The sequence below is a fragment of the Elephantulus edwardii genome, unplaced genomic scaffold (genome assembly GCF_000299155.1).
Source record: "Elephantulus edwardii isolate Elephantulus edwardi_28Jun2011 unplaced genomic scaffold, EleEdw1.0 scaffold00047, whole genome shotgun sequence".
Lineage (NCBI taxonomy): Eukaryota > Metazoa > Chordata > Mammalia > Macroscelidea > Macroscelididae > Elephantulus > Elephantulus edwardii.
In genome coordinates, this window is record NW_006399797.1 from 7859353 (window position 1) to 7881604 (window position 22252).

The 22252-nt window shown below is 39.0% G+C and overlaps 1 protein-coding gene across 1 annotated transcript in view; it reads left to right on the top strand.

Annotated features, from left to right (window-relative positions):
• Positions 1–22252, top strand: part of SRGAP1 (SLIT-ROBO Rho GTPase activating protein 1) — a 399631-nt gene that overhangs the window by 194259 nt on the left and 183120 nt on the right. The window contains exon 2 of the mRNA XM_006886050.1: positions 17631–17826. Coding sequence (XP_006886112.1) covers positions 17631–17826 — 196 coding nt within the window. The remainder of the gene's footprint in view (positions 1–17630; positions 17827–22252) is intronic.

The window sequence follows — 22252 nt, forward strand, 5'->3', positions numbered from 1 at the left end:
AAGGATTCTGAGGCTCCATCTAACATACTTTGGACATGTTGTAAGGAAGGACCGGTCCTTGGAGAGGGACATCATGCTTGGGAGGGTGGAGGGACAGCGCAGGAGAGGAGGGCCCTCTATGAGGTGGATTGATTGAGTGACTGGGGCAATCAGCATGGGTCTATCGGAGACAGTAAGATTGGCACAGGACAGAGCAGAGTTTAGGGATGTTGTACATAGGGTCACTATGAGTCGCAAGTGACTCAATGGCACATAACAACAACTGTAGTTATCACTTCTGATGAGCCCAAGTTCACCCATCATCTTTTCTGAAAGTCTTTGTAGTCTATATTACAATAAAACAAAGCAAAAACCAATGTAACATTATAATTCTTTATATAATAATGTGATCGTTAGGTGCTGTTAAGACGGAACTAGTTCATCGTTGATGCTCCAGTGGATTTTCAGAGTGTGTAAATCACATGGGAGATTGCCTAACTTTCTCCTGCAGAGAAGCTGCCATTGTGCTTAAAGCCATGTGCTCTTGAGTTGGTAGTGTAACTCCTTACCATTACGCCACCAGAGCTCCCTTTGTATTGAAAGAAAATATTTTTTTAAACCTCTTTGACACTTTATGTTGGCTTTGGAATACAAATTTGGCAGGTACAATTATTGACAATTTGTAGTTGGGAAAATAATGAGTTCCAATGGAATCATTACTCCAACAAGGTTAGAACTCTTCTCATTAGAATTGATCTCTTGATATTCAGTATTCTATATTTATTTGCCTTATGGATAACTTATATCTTATGAACGTTGTGTTAATCTTCAGAATTCCATGCTGATGAGAATTCCACATTCCAAGTACAGCTTCTGAGAAACTCAGTTGCACAATTCACTCATGTCCTAGGGCAGTGCTATCCAATAGATGAGTCATATGTGCAATTTCAATGTTTTGGTAATCCTTTGTTTAAAAAAGTAAGAAGAAACAGATGAATAGAGTAATACTTTTAATTTAATCCAGTATGTCTGAAATTGCATAACTTCAACATGATGTCAATTTTAAAATAATGAGACTTTCTACCCTCTGTCTATGCTAAGACTTTGAAATGCTATGTGAATTTTACACTTACAGTACATCTCAGTTTGATTAGCCATGTTTCAAGTTTCCATGTGGCTAGTGGCCTCTGGGGAAGTATAAACCTAAGGGTTTCCCTGTAAAGTGATTAAAGTTCACTTTCTACTCCCTGATAAAAGAGAAAATGGAAATAATTGTTCTAAACTAGATGACAGAAATGACTGGTGTGCACATTACTTAAACAATAGGATATTTACACAGGGAAAAGCATAGATTACAATAATTATTTTGAGACCTTGCTTCCTTGTTCATTTGTTTGGCTAATTAATAATATAATGAGTAAATGGTTCAACTTTTGCATTGTTCCTGGATGATTTTATTTTTAAATTTTAATGAAAGTTTACAGAGACTTTGGATTTCCATTCATTCATTGTTCCACACTCTCCTCCCTGCCTACCCCTCCCCCCAGTTTGCTTTTTTCTCTTTGAAAAGTAAAAATAAATAAATAAATTATTTCATTGTTCTACATTGTCCCCACCAAGTCCACTCCACTATGCAGCTTTCATTCTGGGCTCTTGTCATAACAATAATACCTAAACATATGTTTTTCCTAAATAGTTCTCTCCCTCATCTGTTTCAATGCAGTAAACATTATTTATCCCCTCTTTTCTTAGGTTCCCCCCAATCCTGATGTCAGTCCTGTTTTACAATAGTGGTATTGTGCAGTAGTTGTGTTTTTGTGACTGAGATATTTCACTCAGCATAATGTCCTCCAGGGTCACCCATTTTGCACAGTATTTCATGAGTTCCTTGTTTTTCAATGCAGCATATTATTCCATTGTGTGACTATACCACAGCTTCCCTATCGATTCATTTGTGGATGGACACTTGGGTTGTTTCCAACTCTTTGCCATTGTGAACAAAGCTGCAGTAAACATGTGTGTGCATATATATACTTGTATGTTAGTTATGGTCTCTTTGGGGTATATTCCCAGTAATGGAATTGCTGGGTCAAATGGCGTTTCTTTTCCAACTTTTTGAGAAAGTGCCATACTGCCTTCCACAGTGGTGGCACCATTTTACACTCCTATAAACAGTGAATAAGCGTTCCAATTTCTCCACAACCTCCCCAGCATTTGATGTTTGCTGTTCTGTTAAATTCTGCTGTTCTTATTGGGGTGGGATGATATCTCATAGTTGTTTTGATTTGCATCCCTTTTAGAGTTAAGGATTTTGAACATTTCTTTATGTGTTTGTTTGCAATGCTAAATAAAATCCTGGCCAATAGAATCCAGCAACCAAGTGGGATTCCTAACAGGTATGCACGGATGGTTCAACGTAAGAAGAACAATCAGTGTAATTCATCACGTTAATAAATCAAAGAACAAGAACCACATGATCCTATCAATTGATGCAGAAAAGGCCTTTCACAAAATCCAGCACCCTTTCCTGATTAAAACACTCAACAAAATAGGCTTAGAGGGGAATTTCTTCAACATAGTAAAAAGGATAAACGCAAACCCAAGAGCCAACATGGTTTTCAATGGAGAGAGATTAAAGGCATTCCCTTTGAGAACAGGAACTAAGCAAAGATGTCCACTATCATCTCTCCTATACAATGCTGTATTTGAAGTCTTAGAAGTAGCAATAAGACAAGAGAAGGAAATAAGAGGTATCCAAATTGGCAAAGTGGAGGTAAAATTATTTCTATATGCAGATGATATGATAGTAAACTTAGAAAACCCTAAATACTCAGCAAGAAAGCTACTGGACATACTGGACCAATTCAGCAAAAATCAATTGGATTTCTCTACAGTGACAAGAGAATATAGAATTTGAGCTAAGGAAAACAATACCCATCACAATAGCTAATCACAAGATTAAATACTTGGGAGTAAATCTAACTAGAAACACAAAAACTCTATTCAAAGAAAATTACAAAACATTACTATAAGAATCAAAAAGAGACCTGGAGAAATGGAAGAATATTCCTTGCTCATGGATAGGAAGACTCAATATTGTGAAAATGATAATACTACCAGAGACAATTTACACATTGAGTGCAGTCCCAATACAAATACCAGTTCCATTATTGAAGAAGATAGAAAAGGCAGTCTCCAGTTTCATCTGGAGTGGAAAGAGGCCCTGAATAAGCAAAGCACTCCTTAAAAAGAGAAACAAGGTAGGGGACATCTTACTCCCTGATTTCAAATCCTACTGTACTGCCATGGTGGTCAAGACAGCATGGTACTGGTACAATGACAGACACATATATCAATGGAATAGAATTGAGAGCTTGGAAATAAGCCCATCTATCTATGGTAAACTGATTTTTGACAAAGAGATGAAATCAACCAAGTGGAGAAATGACAGCCTTTTTAACAAATGTTGTTGACAAAATTGGGAAACTATCTGTAGAAAACTCAAGCAAGATCCACACCTCACTCCATGCACAAAAACCAACTGAAAGTGGATCAAGGACCTGGGACTAAAACCAAGGACTATAAACTTTATTAGAGACAAGCTTAGAAGAACTCTAGAAGCCCTAATCCACGACATACACATTCTTCCAACCATCCTGAAAACCTTACGACCAGGAGAGGATAAAATAGATGAATGGGACCTTCTGAGAATCAAATCCCTATACACATCCAAAAACTTCTCCTACAGGGTAGAAAGGGAAGCCACAAACTGGGGATAATATTTGGTAATGACATGTCTGATAAGGGACTTACATCTAGAATTTATAAAATACTCAAGCACCACACCAAGATAAAGGTAAACAACCCAATAGAAAATTGGGCACAGAATATGAACAGATACGTCACCAAAGAAGACATTCACATGGCAAACAAACACATGAAGAAATGTTAAAAATCTCTAGCTCTAAGAGAGATGGATGATATTCTTGATATCCTTCCATAGCTCATCTGGTGTTTGAGCTCCTTAGTGTTCAAGTTCTCAAACTTGATCTTGAAATTAAGGCAGGATAGACTCAAGGTCAAATTTTGGTTCCTGTGGACTTGATTTAATTTTCCTCAGCTTCAGCTTGAACTTGCATATTAGTAGTTGGTGATCTGATCCACAGTCAGCACCTGGCCTAGTTGCCACAGCTGATATTGAGCTTCTGTAGAGAAGCTAGAGCCATGTGCCTTTTGGTTGGCAGCACAACTCATTACCATGAAGCCACCAGAGCTGGCGTAGTTTATAGGGAGATGCACTGTTAACCCAAAGCCAGTGCCTCTCTGGCAATTTTAATCTACGAGCAACTCCATGGAGATAATTGTGCAATCTTTTCCCATTTATGTTGTTGTTTGCCACTGAGTTGGAACTGTCCCCTAGCTGACCCTCCAAACGCTTTCCAAAGACAGTAAATTTCACTGGAAGAGCTTATCCATCCTTCTCCCACAGAGCAGCTGGTGGCTTTGAACCATGTACCTTTGTGATTGCAGCATACCTTCTTACCAGGCCCCCCCGAGCTCCCATTATAGCCTCCCAAACACCACTGGAGGTTCAGCTATGAGTTAGTTCCAACTCGTTGACAGTACAAAAATACTTAATATTTTACTTATTTGCATGATTTTCTAGAATACATATCTGCTTTTACCTTTGTTTTAATTATCCAGTACTGCTGCAACACAAATACTTCCAGTGGATGATTTTAATGAACAGAATTTTGTTTTTTCACAGATTTGGAAGCTGTAAATCTGATCTCAGGCCACTAGGTCTAAAGAAAGGTTCTTTTTCTGCTTTGGGAAAAATTCTTACATCAACTTCTCTAGCTGTCTTTCTTTAATTTCTTTTTAATTGTGATTTGATTAAAAGTTTACAGAGAAGATTATTCAGACATTCATACACATTCTGTTTTACAATATTCATTAAAGCATCAATAAGATAATAACTCCCACCCCCAACCCTTCCTGTAATGCTCATTTCCATTGAACTTTGTAGGCCCTTTCCTACCTTCAGGACTTTATTGTTTGGCAAATGTAGTTCCTTCAATCTTTTATAGTTGGTTATTCTAAGAAGTGGGAGCTCTGGTGGCCTAGTGGTAAGACACTGCCCTGCAATCCGGAAGTCACTTGGTTCAAACCCACCAGCTGCTCCACAGGAGAAGGATGGACAGTCTCCTCCTGTGTGATTAACAACTTCTGAAAATCTGCCAGAGGGTCAGTTATGGTTTAATTCAGACTTGATGACACTCAACAACATTCTGAGAAGTCTGGGAGAAGGAAGGCCAGTCTTCTCCTGCATGATTTACTGCCTTTGAAAACCTGCTGGAGGGTCTTCTATGAGTCAAGTCGACTCTAAGAAGTGAGTGCCTCCCAGGTGTTATCAGTCACATCACAGGCCTGTCTGTTGTTTGGCTCTGAGGGTGAGTTTTGCTCTAGGTTCAAGCGTGACTAAGAGCTGTAGTCTTGAGTTCTGTCAGTCTTTATAAGTTTAGTAAGCCTGGCCCTTTTTTTATGGTTTTGAGTTTTGTCCCACCTTCTTCACATGCTATCTAGGTTCTTCCACTGTGATTCCTTTTGTATTGATTAGCTTCCAGTTCAGCTCCTAGGCTCATGGAAGTAGAAGTTTGCCATTTTCATTAGCCCTTTGAACTGTTTTGCTTCCTTCTTCTCTGTTTTGGACCAATGGTTGTGCCTTAGATGACTGCTTCAGGCTGTTAGTCATTATTCATCATTCATCAAAACAGGATATAGAACATTGGAATTATTGTAAAAGGAGCCATTTGGGAATGGCCACATCTCAACTTTATAAACTCCACAAAGGGAAACTCTTCCCCCCCCCCCCTCAACAGCATCCACAACACAAAACCAGTTCCCACAAGTTCAGACATCTCTCCTGTACCACCTTCTATGACCGATTTTACTGCTCTTCTGGGTCCAAAATATGTTGAAATGATTCTCCGACCACACAGAACCATATTAGAGAAGTCAAAATGTTGTAATTCAGGTTGACAACAAGATAAAATTAGTCAGGACAGCTTCTAAAATGTGCTCACAGACACCAAAGACTTCAGCCTCAAGGCATTAGGCCAGTGTTACAGAGCTATCAAACCAGCCTATTATTGGTCTTATCCCCACAATCTGCCAACAAACTTGGGCAAAGGCTCTTAACTCCAGTTCAGTGGGTCGCAGTCCTAAGGCTCTGGCTTCTACAGGTGCACAGTGCATGCCTGCTTCTTCTTTGCCTGTCGATGCTGAGATTCTAAAAATCTGCTACCGAATCTGCTCAATTTAGTGGCAAGACTAGCCTGTCTCCTTGTGGATAAAGTAACCATGCCTTATTTCCATATTCCTGTCATCCACACGGCAAAGGCAAAGTCTAGGAAAGCCTTTTTGGACAACAAATCCCTAACACCAGAACCATGTGATACTAACTCACCTTGATATCCTCCAAAACTATGATCCCAAGTCCTGAGAACCAGGGACTCCTTCCCTCAGAGTGTTTGTTTTTTATTAAATCATTGACTCCCATTGGCTATGCTAAATACATTATTTCTCTGGCCTTGTTCTGGGAGTTCCATAGAAATCACCATGTAGAAATCACAAAGCACCCGTTATGGTTACTTGCTTCTCTGCCTAATCTGCTCCTTTTTATCTATTTACTACAAGTGATTACATAGAAGCTTATCTTATATGGCTCTGGCCTCATAAACATAACAAAGGCCCTAATGAGTGCTCATCAATTAACAGGGAAAACCCTATTCCCACTTGTATCCACAAGTATAGGAGTTCAGAATCTAAACACTGTGACACTCATGTGCCAAAGTGCTAATGGTTACCCATGGTGGAGCTTCCCAATTAAAACAAGCTTGGTAAGTCACTCTCACAGCCACTGCCTTACTGCTTGCCTCATTGTCCAGCGACTGCCCAGTCATTGACAGTGAAGAGCATTAGCTCTCGTTATCTGTTTGCATTGTCTTCCCTCACCTAGTTTGGGCTCCTGACTTTCAGCTCATTGTAGGTATAAGGGAGCTATAGGGAATTGCTTTGCTAACCCAAAGAGTGTGCCTTTCTGGTGGTTCAGATCCACTAGTGGCTCTGCAGTGCAAAGATACATAATCTTCCCCCATTTGATTTACAGCCTGAGAAACCCACTGGAGGGTTGCTATGAGTGGTTTCTAACTTGATGACAATGAGTTTTGTGGAGTAATAAGGAGTCTGGCTCCAGGATTATCCAATAGTTCTATTTCCCAAAATGTGAACATAGGAATATATGAAACACAATATAAAAAACCCCAAAACACCAGTTATGTTTCCAGTGAGATGTTGCTAGTATGAGTAATGCACATATCTTGATTTACTTTGGAGTACTTTATAGATTGCAGCGACTTCTCATTTTTACAATTTCGTCTCATCACAATCTTATGAGATGGAAAGTACAAAGTACTGTTTTACCAAAGTGAAACTTTGTGAAAACAAATGGCTTTGCCCATATAATGGATGATGCTGTAACTTCATCTGGGGTCCATCCTGACGTCATGCTAGATTTTGTGCAAACTTTAAGACAAACATAAGCTTTGAGTTCAATTTTCCGATTTGCAGTGAAGTGGGAGCTTGATAGCATGGTGATAAGGAGCAGCACACCATCCTGAAGACACACAGTTCAAAGCCGCCAGCTCTTCCACAAGATGTTAAGCGATCACCTCCGTTGCAATTTATTGTCTTTTAAACCTACTGGAGGGGCATCGATGAGTAAGGTCCCAACTTGACAGCATACAACAACAGTGAAGTAAAAAAACAACAAAAACAACAGTGAAGTGTAGAAGTTGTCTTTTATTATTCCGTCAAATCACTATGAAAAATTGATAATTTTTTAAGCTTCAACTTTCTAAACTGAAATACACATTTCACAAAAGTATGTGCCGAGCTTTTAGCTTACCAAGAGCTGCTAGACTGTATAAATATTCACATAAGCAAAGAAATGGATTCTTCTAAATAGAACCAGTTAAAGTCCCACTGGGTTACTGTTCTCTTAGAGATATCCTTCCTTTCTTTCACTTGAGGAAATTTCTTTATCTTCAGGTAATGGTAAGATAAATCCTGAGAGAATGTGCACTCTTTTTACATTATAAGGAAAATATGAAATGAGAATATTAAATAAATGAGAGTTATTTGTGATGCTTCAGAAATTTATTGTCATTTGCTAGATGATCATGCTATCTCACTCGATATATCACTTCTGTGCCCCAGTTCTAGAAATTCTGTAACATATTAGAAAAATGTCCTCCTCTTGACTCATTCTTTCCATGAAATAGGTTTCAGTTTGTGATCTTGCATAAATTTCTTCTAAGAGTTAAGGCTTCCCTTTATCAGAGCAATCACCTGAAAGGCCTCTGTTTCCTCCTTCTTGAGGCAGTTACATTTTATTGGTGAGTATTAGTAGATTTCATAGCTTTGAGGACTGTTAGAAATGAATTGCAGTAGTTTGAGAGCTCACACTTATGCATATTGTTTTTGTTGGATTATTAATGTTGATTCATTCTGTGGCTCTGCTCTTTTAGAAAGAAATGAAGTAATGGTCATTAAAACAAACCAGTAAATCTTATCCCCTGTTAAATAGCCATTATGATTAGTTAGTAGATTCTGCCTTGGGATTTAAATACAGGCTGCTAGTGCTTTCTAGACATTGTGCTTTTTTTTCCTAGAGAGGTTGTGCTGTTTTATGTCAGAGTTGCCATGATAAATCTTACCTATTTTCTACTAGATAAATATTTTATCATTAGAAATGTTAACAATTAATAGACAAATGATGCTAGCCAGTAAGAGAATTATATTGGCTTATAGATAAACTCAGGATGAAACAAAAATATGTAAAGTATTTGCCAATATTTTGTCTAATTTTATAATCCCCCTAAAAGTATTATGCATGGGAATTATGCATAATCTCTGAATTAATTGTTAATACATTGCCTCATGATCAGAAAGTTCATGAAATTGTGATGTAGCTGTATATCTTTTTTAGATGATAACTTTATTGAGATACCATTCAGAAGGCTTAAGTTTCACCCATTTAAACACTACAATTAAAATGGTATATCCACAGTTATATAATTGTTACTCTGTTGTTAGTTGTATAATTGTTACTCTGTTTTTATTATGTGCCATCGTGTGGCCTGCGACCCATAATAACCCTATGTCAATACAATAGCTCTCAACCCTGCCCTATCCTGAGTCAGTCTCTTTAAATTTGACACACCTATCCCCATTACCCCAGTTACAGTGTATTGACACAGTCTTATCCAAGGTCTTGCTCTCCTGTGCTGTCCCTCCACCCTTCCAAGCGTGATGTATTTCTCCAAGGACTGGTTCCTCCTGGCCATGTGCCCAAAGTATGTGAGAGTGAGTTTCAAAACCCTTGTTTTCAAGGAACAATCTGATTTCTGTCTCTCCAAGACAAATCTATTTGTTCTCTTGGCAGTCCTTGGTATGTTCAGTACACTTTTCCAGCACCACAACTTAAAGGCATCAATTCCTTTTCTGTCATCCTTAATCATTGTCCAACTTTCTGATGCATAGCAAGTAATTACAAAGATTATGGCCTGAATCAGGTGCACCTTAGTCTCCAGACTAATATTGTTCTTTAGCACTTTAGAGAGGTCCCTGACATCAGACTTCTCCAATCCAATTCATCTTTTGATTTCCTGACTGCTGGTGCCAAGAGTATTGATTGTGGAGCCACGCAAGCTGAAATTGTTAACAACCTCAGTCTCTTCTCTATCATGATGCTGTCAGTTGGCCCATTGGTGAGAATCTTTCTCTTTTTGATGTAGAGCTTCAATCCATATTAAAGACTGCAGTCTTTAACCTTCTACAGCAAACACTTCAGGTCCTCAGTTTCAGCAGCAGGGTTGTGTCATCTGCATAACTCATGATGTTGCTGAGTCTTCCTCCAATCCTGATGTCACACTCCTCCTCATAAAATCCACCATTCCAAATGATCTGTTCCTCATATAGATTGAAAGAGTATGTTTATACAGGTATTTAGACATCCCTGATGTACTCCTTTCCTGATACTCAACTTTAAAACATTTTTATTACTCTAAAAAGAAACACTATCATTATTAACATAGTTTTCATTTCCTGCCTGCATCTCGAGCCCTAGCAACCAATACTTTATTTCCTGTTTCTATACATTTGCCTGTTCTGGACATTGCATATAAATATGTGATCATTTGTGATTAACTTATTTCATTTAGCATAATGTTTCACAACATGTCCATGTTGAGGTATACACACAAAGAATGTGGAAATTATCGAAAAGTATTACTAACATCATACGCAAGCAAAATCCCGCTGAAGATTATCCAAAAGCAACTGGAACAGTACATTGAAAGAGAACTACCAAATATACAAGCTGGGTTTATAAGAGAGCATGTCACCAGAGACATCATTGCCAATGTCAGATGGATCTTGTCTAGAAGCAGAGAATACCAGAAGAATGCATATTTGTGTTTTGAGTATGTAAAAACATTTGACTGTGTGGAGCATAACAAATTGTGGCTTACATTGAGAAAAATAGGAATCACAGAACACTTAATTGTATTCAGGCAAAATCTATGCTTAGAGTAGGAACAGTCATCAGAAAACAGGGTTAAATAAGTTAGTCACAAGGAAACACTGCATCGTTCATAATTTAAAAAGGAATGCACTAGAGATGTGTCCTGTTCCCATGCCTTTTAAATCTATGTGTGGCACAGATCATTCAAGAAGCTGGACTTTATAAAGAAGATTGTGGCGTCAGGATTGGAAGACTCATCAGCAGTCTGTATTATGCAGATGATACAGCCTTGCTTGTCAAAACTGAGGAGAACCTGAAGCATCTGCTGCAGAAGGTCAAAGACTGAAGTCTTCAACATGGATTGAAGCACAACATCAAAGAAACAAAGATTCTCACCACTGATTGATGGAGAAGCATTGTGATAGATAGAGAAGAGATTGAAATTGTTAACAATTTCATCTTGCTTGGTTCCACAATCAACACTCTTGGCATCAGAAGATAGATTGCATTAGGAAAGCCGTCTGTTAAGGACCTCTCAAGAGTGGTAAAGAGCAACAATGTTAGTCTAGAGACTAAGGTGCCTCTGATCCAGGCCATGGTCTTCACAATTGCTATGCATGAGAGAGCTTGACAGTGACTAAAGATGGCAGAAAAAGAATCGATGTCTTTGAGTTCTGGTCCCAGAGAAGAGTATTAAGCATCCTGTGGACTACTAAGAGAACAAACAGGTCTGTCCTGAAAAAGATGGGACCATGTTGCCCCTTGGAGGCAAGGATTTTGAAGCTCCATCTGACATACTTTGGGCATATGGACAGAAGAGACCAGTCCTTGGAGAAGGACATCAAGCTTGGATGGTTGGAGGGACAGAACAGGATCGATTGATGCAGTAACTGTGGTAATGGGGGTAAGTGAGTCGGAAACAGTGAGACTAGCTCAGGATAGGGCAAGGTTCAGGGGCTCACTGTGAGTCGCAGTCAACTCAGTGCCACATAACCACAACTACAATGACAAATTCAGGGAGCTCTCGTGGCCTAGTGGTAAGAAGCTGTGATGCAATCCTAATGGCACATGGTTTAAATCTACCTCAGGAGAACTATGGGCATTCTCATCCTGTGCGATTCACTGCCTCTGAAAACATGCTGGAGGGTCAGTTCAACATAATCAGCTAGCTAAATGAAAACTCCTGCAACTTAACAACAACAACAACAACAACAACAACAACAATGAGAGAGCTCTGTGGGCCTGGGAAATAGAAAGTTATGCTGCCAACCCAAAGGTGGGTGATTTTTATCTGCAGCCCTCAGGCCTGGTGTTAATTATTTTTGGTCAAACATTCTTCTAAGCGGTATAGCACTCTTTTGTCATTTGCTGTACAGAGGTAACTCATGGTTGCTGTTATGCTAAACACTGTGACACTGATGCATCAAATGTGGTAATGGTTACCCATGGTGGACAGTGTTTAAAACAAGCTTGGAAGCAGGAGTGGCACGCTTCCGAAATAGCTTGCCTCTGGAAACTCTGTGAACTTGGAGAAATGATGAAAGTTATACAAGTGTTCAGGTCTTTCGTTCATAGGCTCACTATGAGTCGCCTTGACCTGATGGCACTTAGCAACAATAGCTTGTGCAGCAGTGGGTGCAAGTGTGTCAGAGATAATGAGGATGGTACAGGATAAGACAGGATGCAGATTCATTGTTCATAGAGTTCCTATGAGTCGTCCTCAAGTCGATGGCATCTAACAACCACAACAACTGGTACAGTAGAGGGTCAGCTATGAGTCGGTTCCATCCTGAGGGTCCATAAACACCAACAACAACAACTGGTATAATGGCTAAGTGCTCAGCTTCTGACCACAAGATTGGCATTTACAACCTAACTAGCCTTGGTCCACTGTATAAAAATGTGCAAACTTGTTTATGTAAAGATTAGAACCTTTGTAACCCTATGGGGCAGTTCTACTTTGTCCTCGCTATGGTCGTTTGAGTGAGAATCAATTTGCTGGCACACCACAAAAATCACTAATGACTGTGAGCATCTTTTCATGTGCTCACTGATCATTTATAGCTTTTTTTAGTAAAATATCTGCCCCAGACCAGTTTTTAAATTAATTTGTTTGTCTTTCTCTTGTTGAGTTGTGCTGTGATCTTTTCAGTATATCTTATCTATTCTAGTGAGTGTAAAGTGGTGGTGTAGTTTTTATTTGCATTTCCCAATGGCCGATTATGTGGGATGCATTTCTGTTTGGTTATTGGCCAGTTATGTACGTTTTTAGTAGTAAAAGGTAAAGTCAGATCCTATTCTTATTTTGAATTTTGGTTGTCTTTTTAGTATTGTGGGGTTTTGTACAGTTTAAATATTGGTCCCTTTTTTAGAAATTACTTAACAAAAAAAGGTGTCCCATTTTGTGGGCTCATATTTTATTGCTGGTTATAACTCTTAAGTTGTAACCAATATATCCTTCAGGGCATTACATCTTCCTAGATGCTTGCCTGAAGACTTGGGCTGTTCCCTCACTACTCCTGATGTTCCAGTACATTTCTCAGTGACAGCACTAAGCACACTGTGTATCAAAATTATTATCTCACTTACCACTGTTGAGTCACAACTGACTCCTAGTTAACCCTCCTTTGAGTTTCCAAGGCTGTGCGTCATGTCGGAGGAGGCAGCCCATTTTACTCCAGAGAATCCACTGGTGGACTTGAACCGAGAGTTGTGACCTTTGGGTGAACAGAGCAACTCCCTGGGGACCACAGCAGCAGAGCTCCTTATTGAAATAATGAATTTAGGTTTTGTTTTTCCCAGTCAAAAGGAACTGACTTTTACAAATCTCTGTATCTCCAGTGCCAATATGCCTGCCAAACTAAAAATAAGAGCTAAACAAAAGAATTGCTTGTTCACCTAAGCAGAAATAAACCTAGAGTTTGAAAGAAGAAGAGGGAACACACAACATGGTCCAGGTCATTACTAACCCAAGAAAGCTAATAGAAAGAGTCTCAGAAAATAGCCCTTACAGAATTTGAGGGTGAGAGGGGGTACTGCAGTTCCTACATGAGAATTAAGGCCCCCAGTTTTTCTGTGAATCATCCCTTGGTAGGGTGTTTTTGGCATCCTAGCTAGCCCTAATGATGCTATAGTGGTAACAATGATAAGGGAGCTTTGGTGGCCTAATGGGCAAGGAATTGTGCTGCTAACCCAAAGGCATGTGTTTAAAAATCCGCTAGCTGTTCTTTGATAGAAAGATGGGCAGTCTCCTCCAATGCACTTGAGAGCCTCTGAAGACCTTCTGGAGCATCAGCGATGAATTGGTTCTGAGTCATATAACAGCACATAACAACAGTGCAGGCTACAGTCCCCCGGAATCTCAGGATTTATACAGTGTAAGGTCCACTACATGACTGCTTCCTCTTCGTTCTGTGCTGAACAACAGCTTCAAATTATTTCTATGACAGAGCATTTATTGGCACAGGATAGAGCAGGGTTTAGGGCTGTTATACATAGGGTCACTATGAGTCACTAACGTCTCGACGGCACATAACAACAACAACAACTGTGTGAGGCTAGTTCCTGGAGAGGGTATATTAATACAATAGTGCCTGGCGCAGGATGAGATGCTGCAATGGGGTGAGCTGCTCCATGACTGGTATGGGGAAAGGGACTTGCCTTAGTTTTGTATCACTGCTGTAATGCAAATACCACAAGTGAATAGCATTAAAGAACAGAAATGTCTTGACTCAAGGTTTTGGAGGCTGAAAATCCAAATCAGGGTCTCAGATCAGTCATGTTGATTCTTTTCTTGTTAGTTGCCTCAGACTACTAACAAGTGTAGATGATCCTCATAGGGCATCTCTCTTCCCTTTTGTGTATATTTGTATGGGTCTTTTTATAATTCAGAAGTGATTAGATTTAGAATCTAAGTCTTCAACTGATTGATTATATTTTGGAAGGTAATAATGATATATTACATTATTGAAAACAGTCATGATCAGCTCCCCTCAGGGCCCTCTGATTAGTCACACATAACTGATAGTCACTCCATGCCATCACCTAGAACTGTACTTGGCCAGACTGCTGGGAACTATAGCCAGATTGACATGTAAAATTAACCATCTGCAAATCCAATCCACCTTCCTAATGAAATAATTTTATACTAATGTTCTTATGATCTTCCCCCCATTTTCTCTAAGCATCTCTAAATTAAAGAGCTTAGACTGACATTCCTTTTTTTTTACATTCCTTTTTTTAAAAAAGGTATTTTTATTTCTTACTGTTATATTCTGTTATGTATATCCCTCCACATTTTTGCTGTTGCTACAAACACTTGAACTGTCCTGTTTCAGTTTAAATTACAGATAATAGGAAATAAAAAATTGTTCCCTACAACACTGGGATAAGGTTTTAATTGTTCACCCAGTGCAATTGATCCCCCAGTACAATTCTCCTCAGAACTCCCTACTTTTTAAATTTTATAAATATGATCAAAGAAGCCCATGTGATTTTTATAAACCTCTGTTGAGTTTGGTGAAAATCCCTCAAGTGTACACTCAGTCACTTGCCTTTCTCATCTGTACCAAAGCAGCATTTTTTTTCATATTCTTTCTTTCTTATAAAAAAGGGAAAACTAGTTGACAATCCAAGATAATTGATTTATTTTCTCTTAGCACAGCAAGATGTGCTAGAATTATTACTTCATCTTGAAAAAGCTTACTGGGATTCCTGAATGAGAAATGCCCCCACCCTTCTTCTCCTTTTTTTTTTTTTCCCTTTCCATTTTGAAACAAAAATAGCTCAGCATTTGTGAGGGGAAGAATTTGGCAGATGCGTTGATTATGATATTGTATTGAGAAACACTGATTGACTAAAAACCAGATGCTGTTTGTGGTAGTTAAAAGCCTGTAATAATGTGTTCACTCGGATGCTAACCACACGCATATGAGATTAAAAATAGGATCCCCCAATTGAGAGGTGGGGAAACCAAGAGAAGATACTTGAGAAACATGTCCCTTTCTTCCCTCAGCGACTCTTGAAAAGCAATATTGCCTTAAATATGACCTTTTTTTGAGGCATAGACCTTGTGTCCAGCATGACCTCTTTGTGGCAGAGAGCTTGGGTTATTCATTATTGTGCTGTCTTTGCCAGATACAGGCCTGACACACTGTTGTTCACTTCTACAGTGTCAGTCCCTGCCTCCTGCTGACAGCATGCTAGACAGAGTGAAATGCTGCCCAGGCCTGTGCCATCTCCATCATCAACTATAGATCAGACTAATGTGATTCACAGGGGCTTCATTTGCTGGGTTTTAGAAGTAGCTAGCCAAGCCTTTTCTTCAGTTCATCTTAGCCTAGAAGCTCTCTTGAAACCTGCTTAGCAACATAGAAACATGCAAGCCTCCACTGACACTTTGTAGTGACCATACTCGAGATGCTGTGGTGGCCTAGTGGATGAGGAGCTATGTGGCCAATCCAAAAGGCATGCAGTTCAAAACCATCAGCTGCTTTGAGGGAGAAAGATGAGCGTTTTCCTCCCGTGTGATTTAGAACCTTTGAAAACCTGCTAGGGGCTCAAGGGATGAGTCACTTATGACTCCACCACAGTACGTGAGTTCTTGATGTGCGCTGACCAGGAATCAAACCTGAGTATCCCACATGGAAGGAGAGAGTTCTGTCACCGAGTCAACACTGCCTCTACTGGCACACAATGGTTGCTGAAAACCAAAAATTGTATGGATAGATGGAAGGACTGAGTGGACCAACAGAGCTGGAGTAGCACCTTGGCTAGTCTATACCACTTACTAGCAGCAATCCTCAAAGTATTTACTCTCCTTAAACTGAGTGATTTCTTTGTTCATAAAATGAGAATCATACTAGCATCTAGCTCAATAAGGTAAACTAGTAAGCCTTGGATTATTATTATTAACCATTATTAAATCAGAAACATGTCCTGGCCTGACATTTAGGACTAAATTATTCTGCTGTTAATGAGCTTGACTAAACATGCTTAGGGTTTTGTTACATATAACATCTTCTATTGAAGGGGAGTCGTTGGACATTTAGTCTTCCTGTACTGAAGAGGAATGATAGGAAAACATCAAAAATATTAGCTAAAATAGACTAAATTAGACTCAGACTTCACTTTTAGGGAACATAGACATTTTCCAGTCTGAATAGTCTTGTCTTTAGAGGTTAACCTTCGATCTCAGAACAAAAACAAGCTGGTAGTTATTAGTTTCTGTATCTCACTTTTCCCGAACGTATTTTGTTGTTGCAGTTATTTCTAAATATTTTTAATAACACATTTTTCCTTTGGTGTTCTTGATAAATCACTGACTGACTAACCTTCCATATCCCAATGTGTTACACATTATTACAGGATACGTTCAGAATCATGTCTGGATAAGGATGTTGGTGTGAATAATGTGTTCAAAGTGGACGCCAAGTGAAGAGGCCTTGATGTTGTAAACAAAATAATACAGTAGAATCTGGAGGTTGCCTAATTATGAATGGATTATTTGAAAATAGAAAGAAATTATTTTTAGTTATGGCAGCCCTGCAAACCCTAAAGCTGTGTGTTTTATAAACTCAAAATGTGTGCATGAAATAAAAATTCCCAGATGTCAGTCCCTTTATATGCCAACTGGCAAAATGTGTTGTGGTTCAGAAGTCTGGAAGAAGTGACACTCATTTCTGTGCCATTCAGACTCAGATAGTTGAGGTGAAATGCTGTTGAAATAATTGCAGCATAGTCTGCTACCCAGAGATGTCACATGTGCCGAAGTTTTATCTGAAAAGCTTTAATTTTTTCCCCTCATGACTATTGTGCATGCTTGTGGAATTGCAAACACAACCCATATTTTTATTCTAATTTGTTACATTCTTTCCAGAGGCTTATCTCATTCTCTTAAAGGGTCAGCAGATATTTAAAAACTCAACCTGGACACAGAATCTAATAAAAACCCCAGACAGAGCTAAATATACTGACTGGGATTCATCACATTTATCTTGCACATATCAGCACACCTCAATAAACGTGTGAAGTCTCTTAAATGAATTCTGTCTTCTCTCCTTAGAAATCCGAGCTCAATTGGTAGAGCAACAGAAATGCCTGGAACAGCAAACGGAGATGCGCGTTCAGCTTCTGCAGGACCTGCAAGACTTCTTCCGGAAAAAGGCTGAAATTGAGACTGAATATTCTCGGAACCTAGAGAAGTTAGCGGAAAGGTTCATGGCAAAGACAAGAAGCACAAAGGACCATCAGCAATACAAGTAAGGGAGATGTGCCTCAACTTCACCTTTCTAAGCTGACAGCTAGCTACCTTTTTACTATGCATACTGGTCTGATAAGTAATTGGTTGGCATATCGCCATGAATAACAGTAAACCTCTGTATTTATAATTTCTGGGCAGTGCTTTATCATAGTTTAGTTTTACCAATATTTTCTTGACATTTTCATGTATTCATCACCTGCTCCAAGGGAGAAAGATGGGCAGTCTCCTCCCATGTGATTGATCACTTCTGAAACCTTGCTGGAGGGTCAGCTGTGAGTCAATTCCAAGTCAACAGTATCTAATGACAACATATACTGTCGTGTTGTAGAATTGACTGTGACTTGTGCTGCTCATGTTATGTGCTGTCGAGTCGGAATTGACTCACAGCTGACCCACTGCTGGGTTTTTAAAGCCTGTAAATCGCACAGATTATCTCCCATCTTTCTTCCATAGAGCTGCTGGTGGATTCGATCCACATGGCATTGAGTTGGCAACACAACTCCTTATCCACTAGACCATAGTGACTCTATGAACAATAATAGATCGCAACCTTGCCCTATCTTACACCATCACCACAATCTCCATGCTTACAGTCCCCATGGTTATAGTCACTGTGTCAGTCTACCTCATTGAGGGCCTTCTTTTTTTGTTTGTTTACTCTCCACCTTTCTCACTATGATGTCTTTTTCGAAGGATACGATCTTCTTGACAACATGCCCAAAGTATGTAGGACAAAGTTTCACCATCCTTTTTTCTAAGAATCACCAGATGGCCCATCCTCCAAGACTCATTTGTTTTCTTTTTTTGGCAGTTCATGAGATATTCAGTACTCTAAACTAACACCACAGTTCTTCCTTATTGCTTGTCTAACTTTCATACACGTATTAAGCAATGGAGACTACTATAACTTGAGTCAGTTGCACCCTGGTATTGAAACTGATATCTTTGCTGTTAATACTCTACAGAGGTCCTTGACATAAGGAGAGTTCCACAATGCAACCCGTCATTTGATTTTTTTTACTATTGCTGCCGTAGATGTTGATTATGGATCCAAGGGAAATGAAATAGTTGACAACTTTAGTCTTCTCCAGTATATACGTATTTTTTTCATGAAAGCACATACACACACTACATACACACATGTATGTACATAAAGAAAGAATGTATACATATGTATACTCTATACAATATAAATAGAGAAAGGATACAACCTTGCTTGCAGAAAGTAAAGGAGACTCAAGGCATTTATTACAGAATATCAAAGACTAACCTTCCATATAGGTTATATCTCAACATCAAGAAAACAAGATCCTTACCACTTAATAGACAACATCATGATAGGTAGGAAAACCTTGAAGTTGCCAGTTATTTCATTTTACTTGGATCTGCAGTCAACGTCAATGGTAGCAGTAGTCAAGAAATTAAAAAATGTATTTAGGAAAATTTTCTGTCAAGGACCTCTCCAAAATATCAAGAGCAAGAATGTCAGTTCAAAGAATAAGGTATGCCTGTTCCAAGCCATAATATTTTCTGTTTCTTCCTATGCATCTCAAAGTTTGACAGTGAATAAAGATGATATATAAAGAATCAGTGCCTTTGAATTATGGTATTGACAAAGAGTATTGAATATATCATCGATTGGCAAAAGAATAAATCAATCTTGAATGTTGTACAACTAGAATACTCCTTGGAGGAAGGATGGTGAAACTTTTTCTCACTTACTTTGAGCATATATTCACTTACTTTGAGCATATATTCAAGAGTGCTGTCTTACTTGGAAAGGTAGAAGGTCCGCAACAAAGAATATCCTCACAAAGAAGGATTGACACAATGACTACCATTTTGGACTTGACTAAGACAGAGATCTTGAGGATAGTACAGAATAAGGCATGTTCAGATCTATTGTTTATAGAGTCACTATAAGTCATAGTTGAACATATCAACAGCACATACACATGCATGCATACACACACATGCATGTGTACACACACACACAAACTTATTTCATTGCCTTTGAGTCAGAAATGACACAGTAGACTCTCCATTGGGTTTCTGAGACTGAATTGCATAGGAGAGGAGCCACTGGTACAATCAGAATGCCATATATTTCTTTATTTTGGGTGTATGTGTACAAATTTCTAGAACTCAAAACTCTGACTCACAGCTGACGCTCCATGGAGTCTCCAAGTCTTAAATCACACAAGAGAAGATCCTTCCACCCAGAGCTACCTGTGGATTCAGCCCTCCAGAGAGAGGTAGCCTTTGGTTTTGCATCATGTATATGCAAAGATATCTTAAAAAACGGAGAGTTGCTATCTCTCCCTGGAGGATGTTTGAAAGAACACGTTTAAAAGGGCCACTTCTTCAAGCATAGGCTCTGGGGTTCGTCAGTGATACTACGTAAGGCATGAGGTGGCTTAGATGTCACGTCCCACTCATCTTTTTTGTGCTCCTTGCAGTTGGGATTGACTTAAAAGTAGGGTCATGGGTAGAATTTCTATGAGCAAGTTAAATTAAACTTTATATTAGTTCCACCTCGTTCTCTAAAAAACAAACAAAAAAAGGAAAATGCATATAGGAAACAGTTGTATAGGAGATTACCAGAGACTGGAAAGAGGCGAGTATAGGGAGTTATTGCTTAAGGGACACTGAGTTTCTGTTTGAGGTGATGAAAAATTTGGGGGAGAATATAGTAGTGATGGTTGCACAATGTGGTAAATAAAATCAAATTGTGCACTTTAAAATTGTCAAAAGAACGTTTTTTTATGTTTGTATATTTTAGCACAATAAAATTTCAAAACAAAGGACAGTTTCTGATAATGGACGTTATTTTTTTTTTTTTTATTCAAAGCTTAGAGGCAAGGAGAAGCAAGCAAGCTGTCAACTCCAATGGAATATTACCAGTGCTCCAGCAGGGGTGAGCACAGCATGCCGTGGGCAGACGTGACTGAGACTCATTCTGTGGTGGAGGTGGGGAAGGGAAGGCCTAGGACAGCCATAGAAGAGGTGCAATCCAAACAAAGACCCAAAAGGCTAGTTAACCAAGCAAGATAGTGCAGAAGAGGGTGTTCCAGGCAGTGGGAACGTTGTAGGCAAGGAATCAGAAAGGATGGAGTATACAACAGAGTTGAAAAAGAAAACATAGTTGAGTAGGACTGAGGAGTGAGGTCATGAGCTTTGTGGCTGTACGGTAAAATGGATCAGATTCTGGAGGGCTCTCTTATGAGGCAGTTTGTACTTTTCAGCCTTTTGAAGGTTTTAAGTTGAAGGATTACCCAATCAGAACTGATTTTTTTAAAAAAAAATTTATACTTGTTTACTTACAAAGTTCTTAAAGTTTATGTACATTATTTGCTCTTTTCCTTTACCCACCCTTCTCTCCACCCATCACATTATGTGACCCTGTGATTAAGCCCACACCCCCTTGGATCCTCATACTCGTTCTACAGTAATGGTTTTATACAATATTTGTCTTTATAAGACTGAATTAGTTCACTTGGCATAATACTCTCTAATCCCTCCCATGTTAGGTAAATTTATGAAATCATTGCTCCTGCATGCTGCATAGTATTCCATTGTGTAAATGTACCATAATTTCTCAATCCATTCCATTGTGTTTGGGCATTTGAGCTGTTTCCATGTTCATGAGATGATGAAAAAGCTGCTGTTAACATTGGTGTACAAGTCTCTGTGCCTCAGTTCTTATTTTCTCAGTGTATATTCCAAGTGGTGGAAGAGCTGGGTTATATGGAATTTTTATGTTCAACTTTTTGAGGAAACACCAAGCTGCTTTCCAGTGTTGTTGTACCATTTTACAGTCCCACCAAAATGTATAAGTGTTCCTATTTCACCACTTCCTCTCCAACATTTGTTACTTTCCTGCTAAACTTTGCCACAGCTACTGGGGTAAGATGGTATCTCGTTGTGGCTTTGATTTGCATCTCTCTTCTTGCCAGTGACTTTGAGCATTTCTTCATGTGACTGTTGACCATCTGAATGTCCTCCTCTGTGAAAAGCCTTTCCATGTCTCTTGCCCATTTTTTAATTGGATTATCAGTCGTTTTCATGTGGAGGTCCTGGAGGATTCTATGAACTTTTGATATGAGATCCTTGTTTGAGATGGTATTGCCAAATGTTTGTTCCAAATCAGTAGGTTTTCTTTTGACCTTGTTAGAAAAAGGTTTTGATGAGCACAGATTTAATCTTTAGAAGGTCCCTTTCATCAATTTTAATCCTCTTCAGATTGTGCATTTCTGGCTGTATTTCATGGTCTCTTTATACTATAGACTAGGCCTTCCAGGTTGATCCCAGTTTGTCTCTTATGAACATTATGGTTTGGGGCTTTATTCCCAAGTCTGTAATACACCTTGAGTTGATTTTTGTGTATGGTGTGAGATGTAGATCCTGTTTCAGCTTTCTGCTGG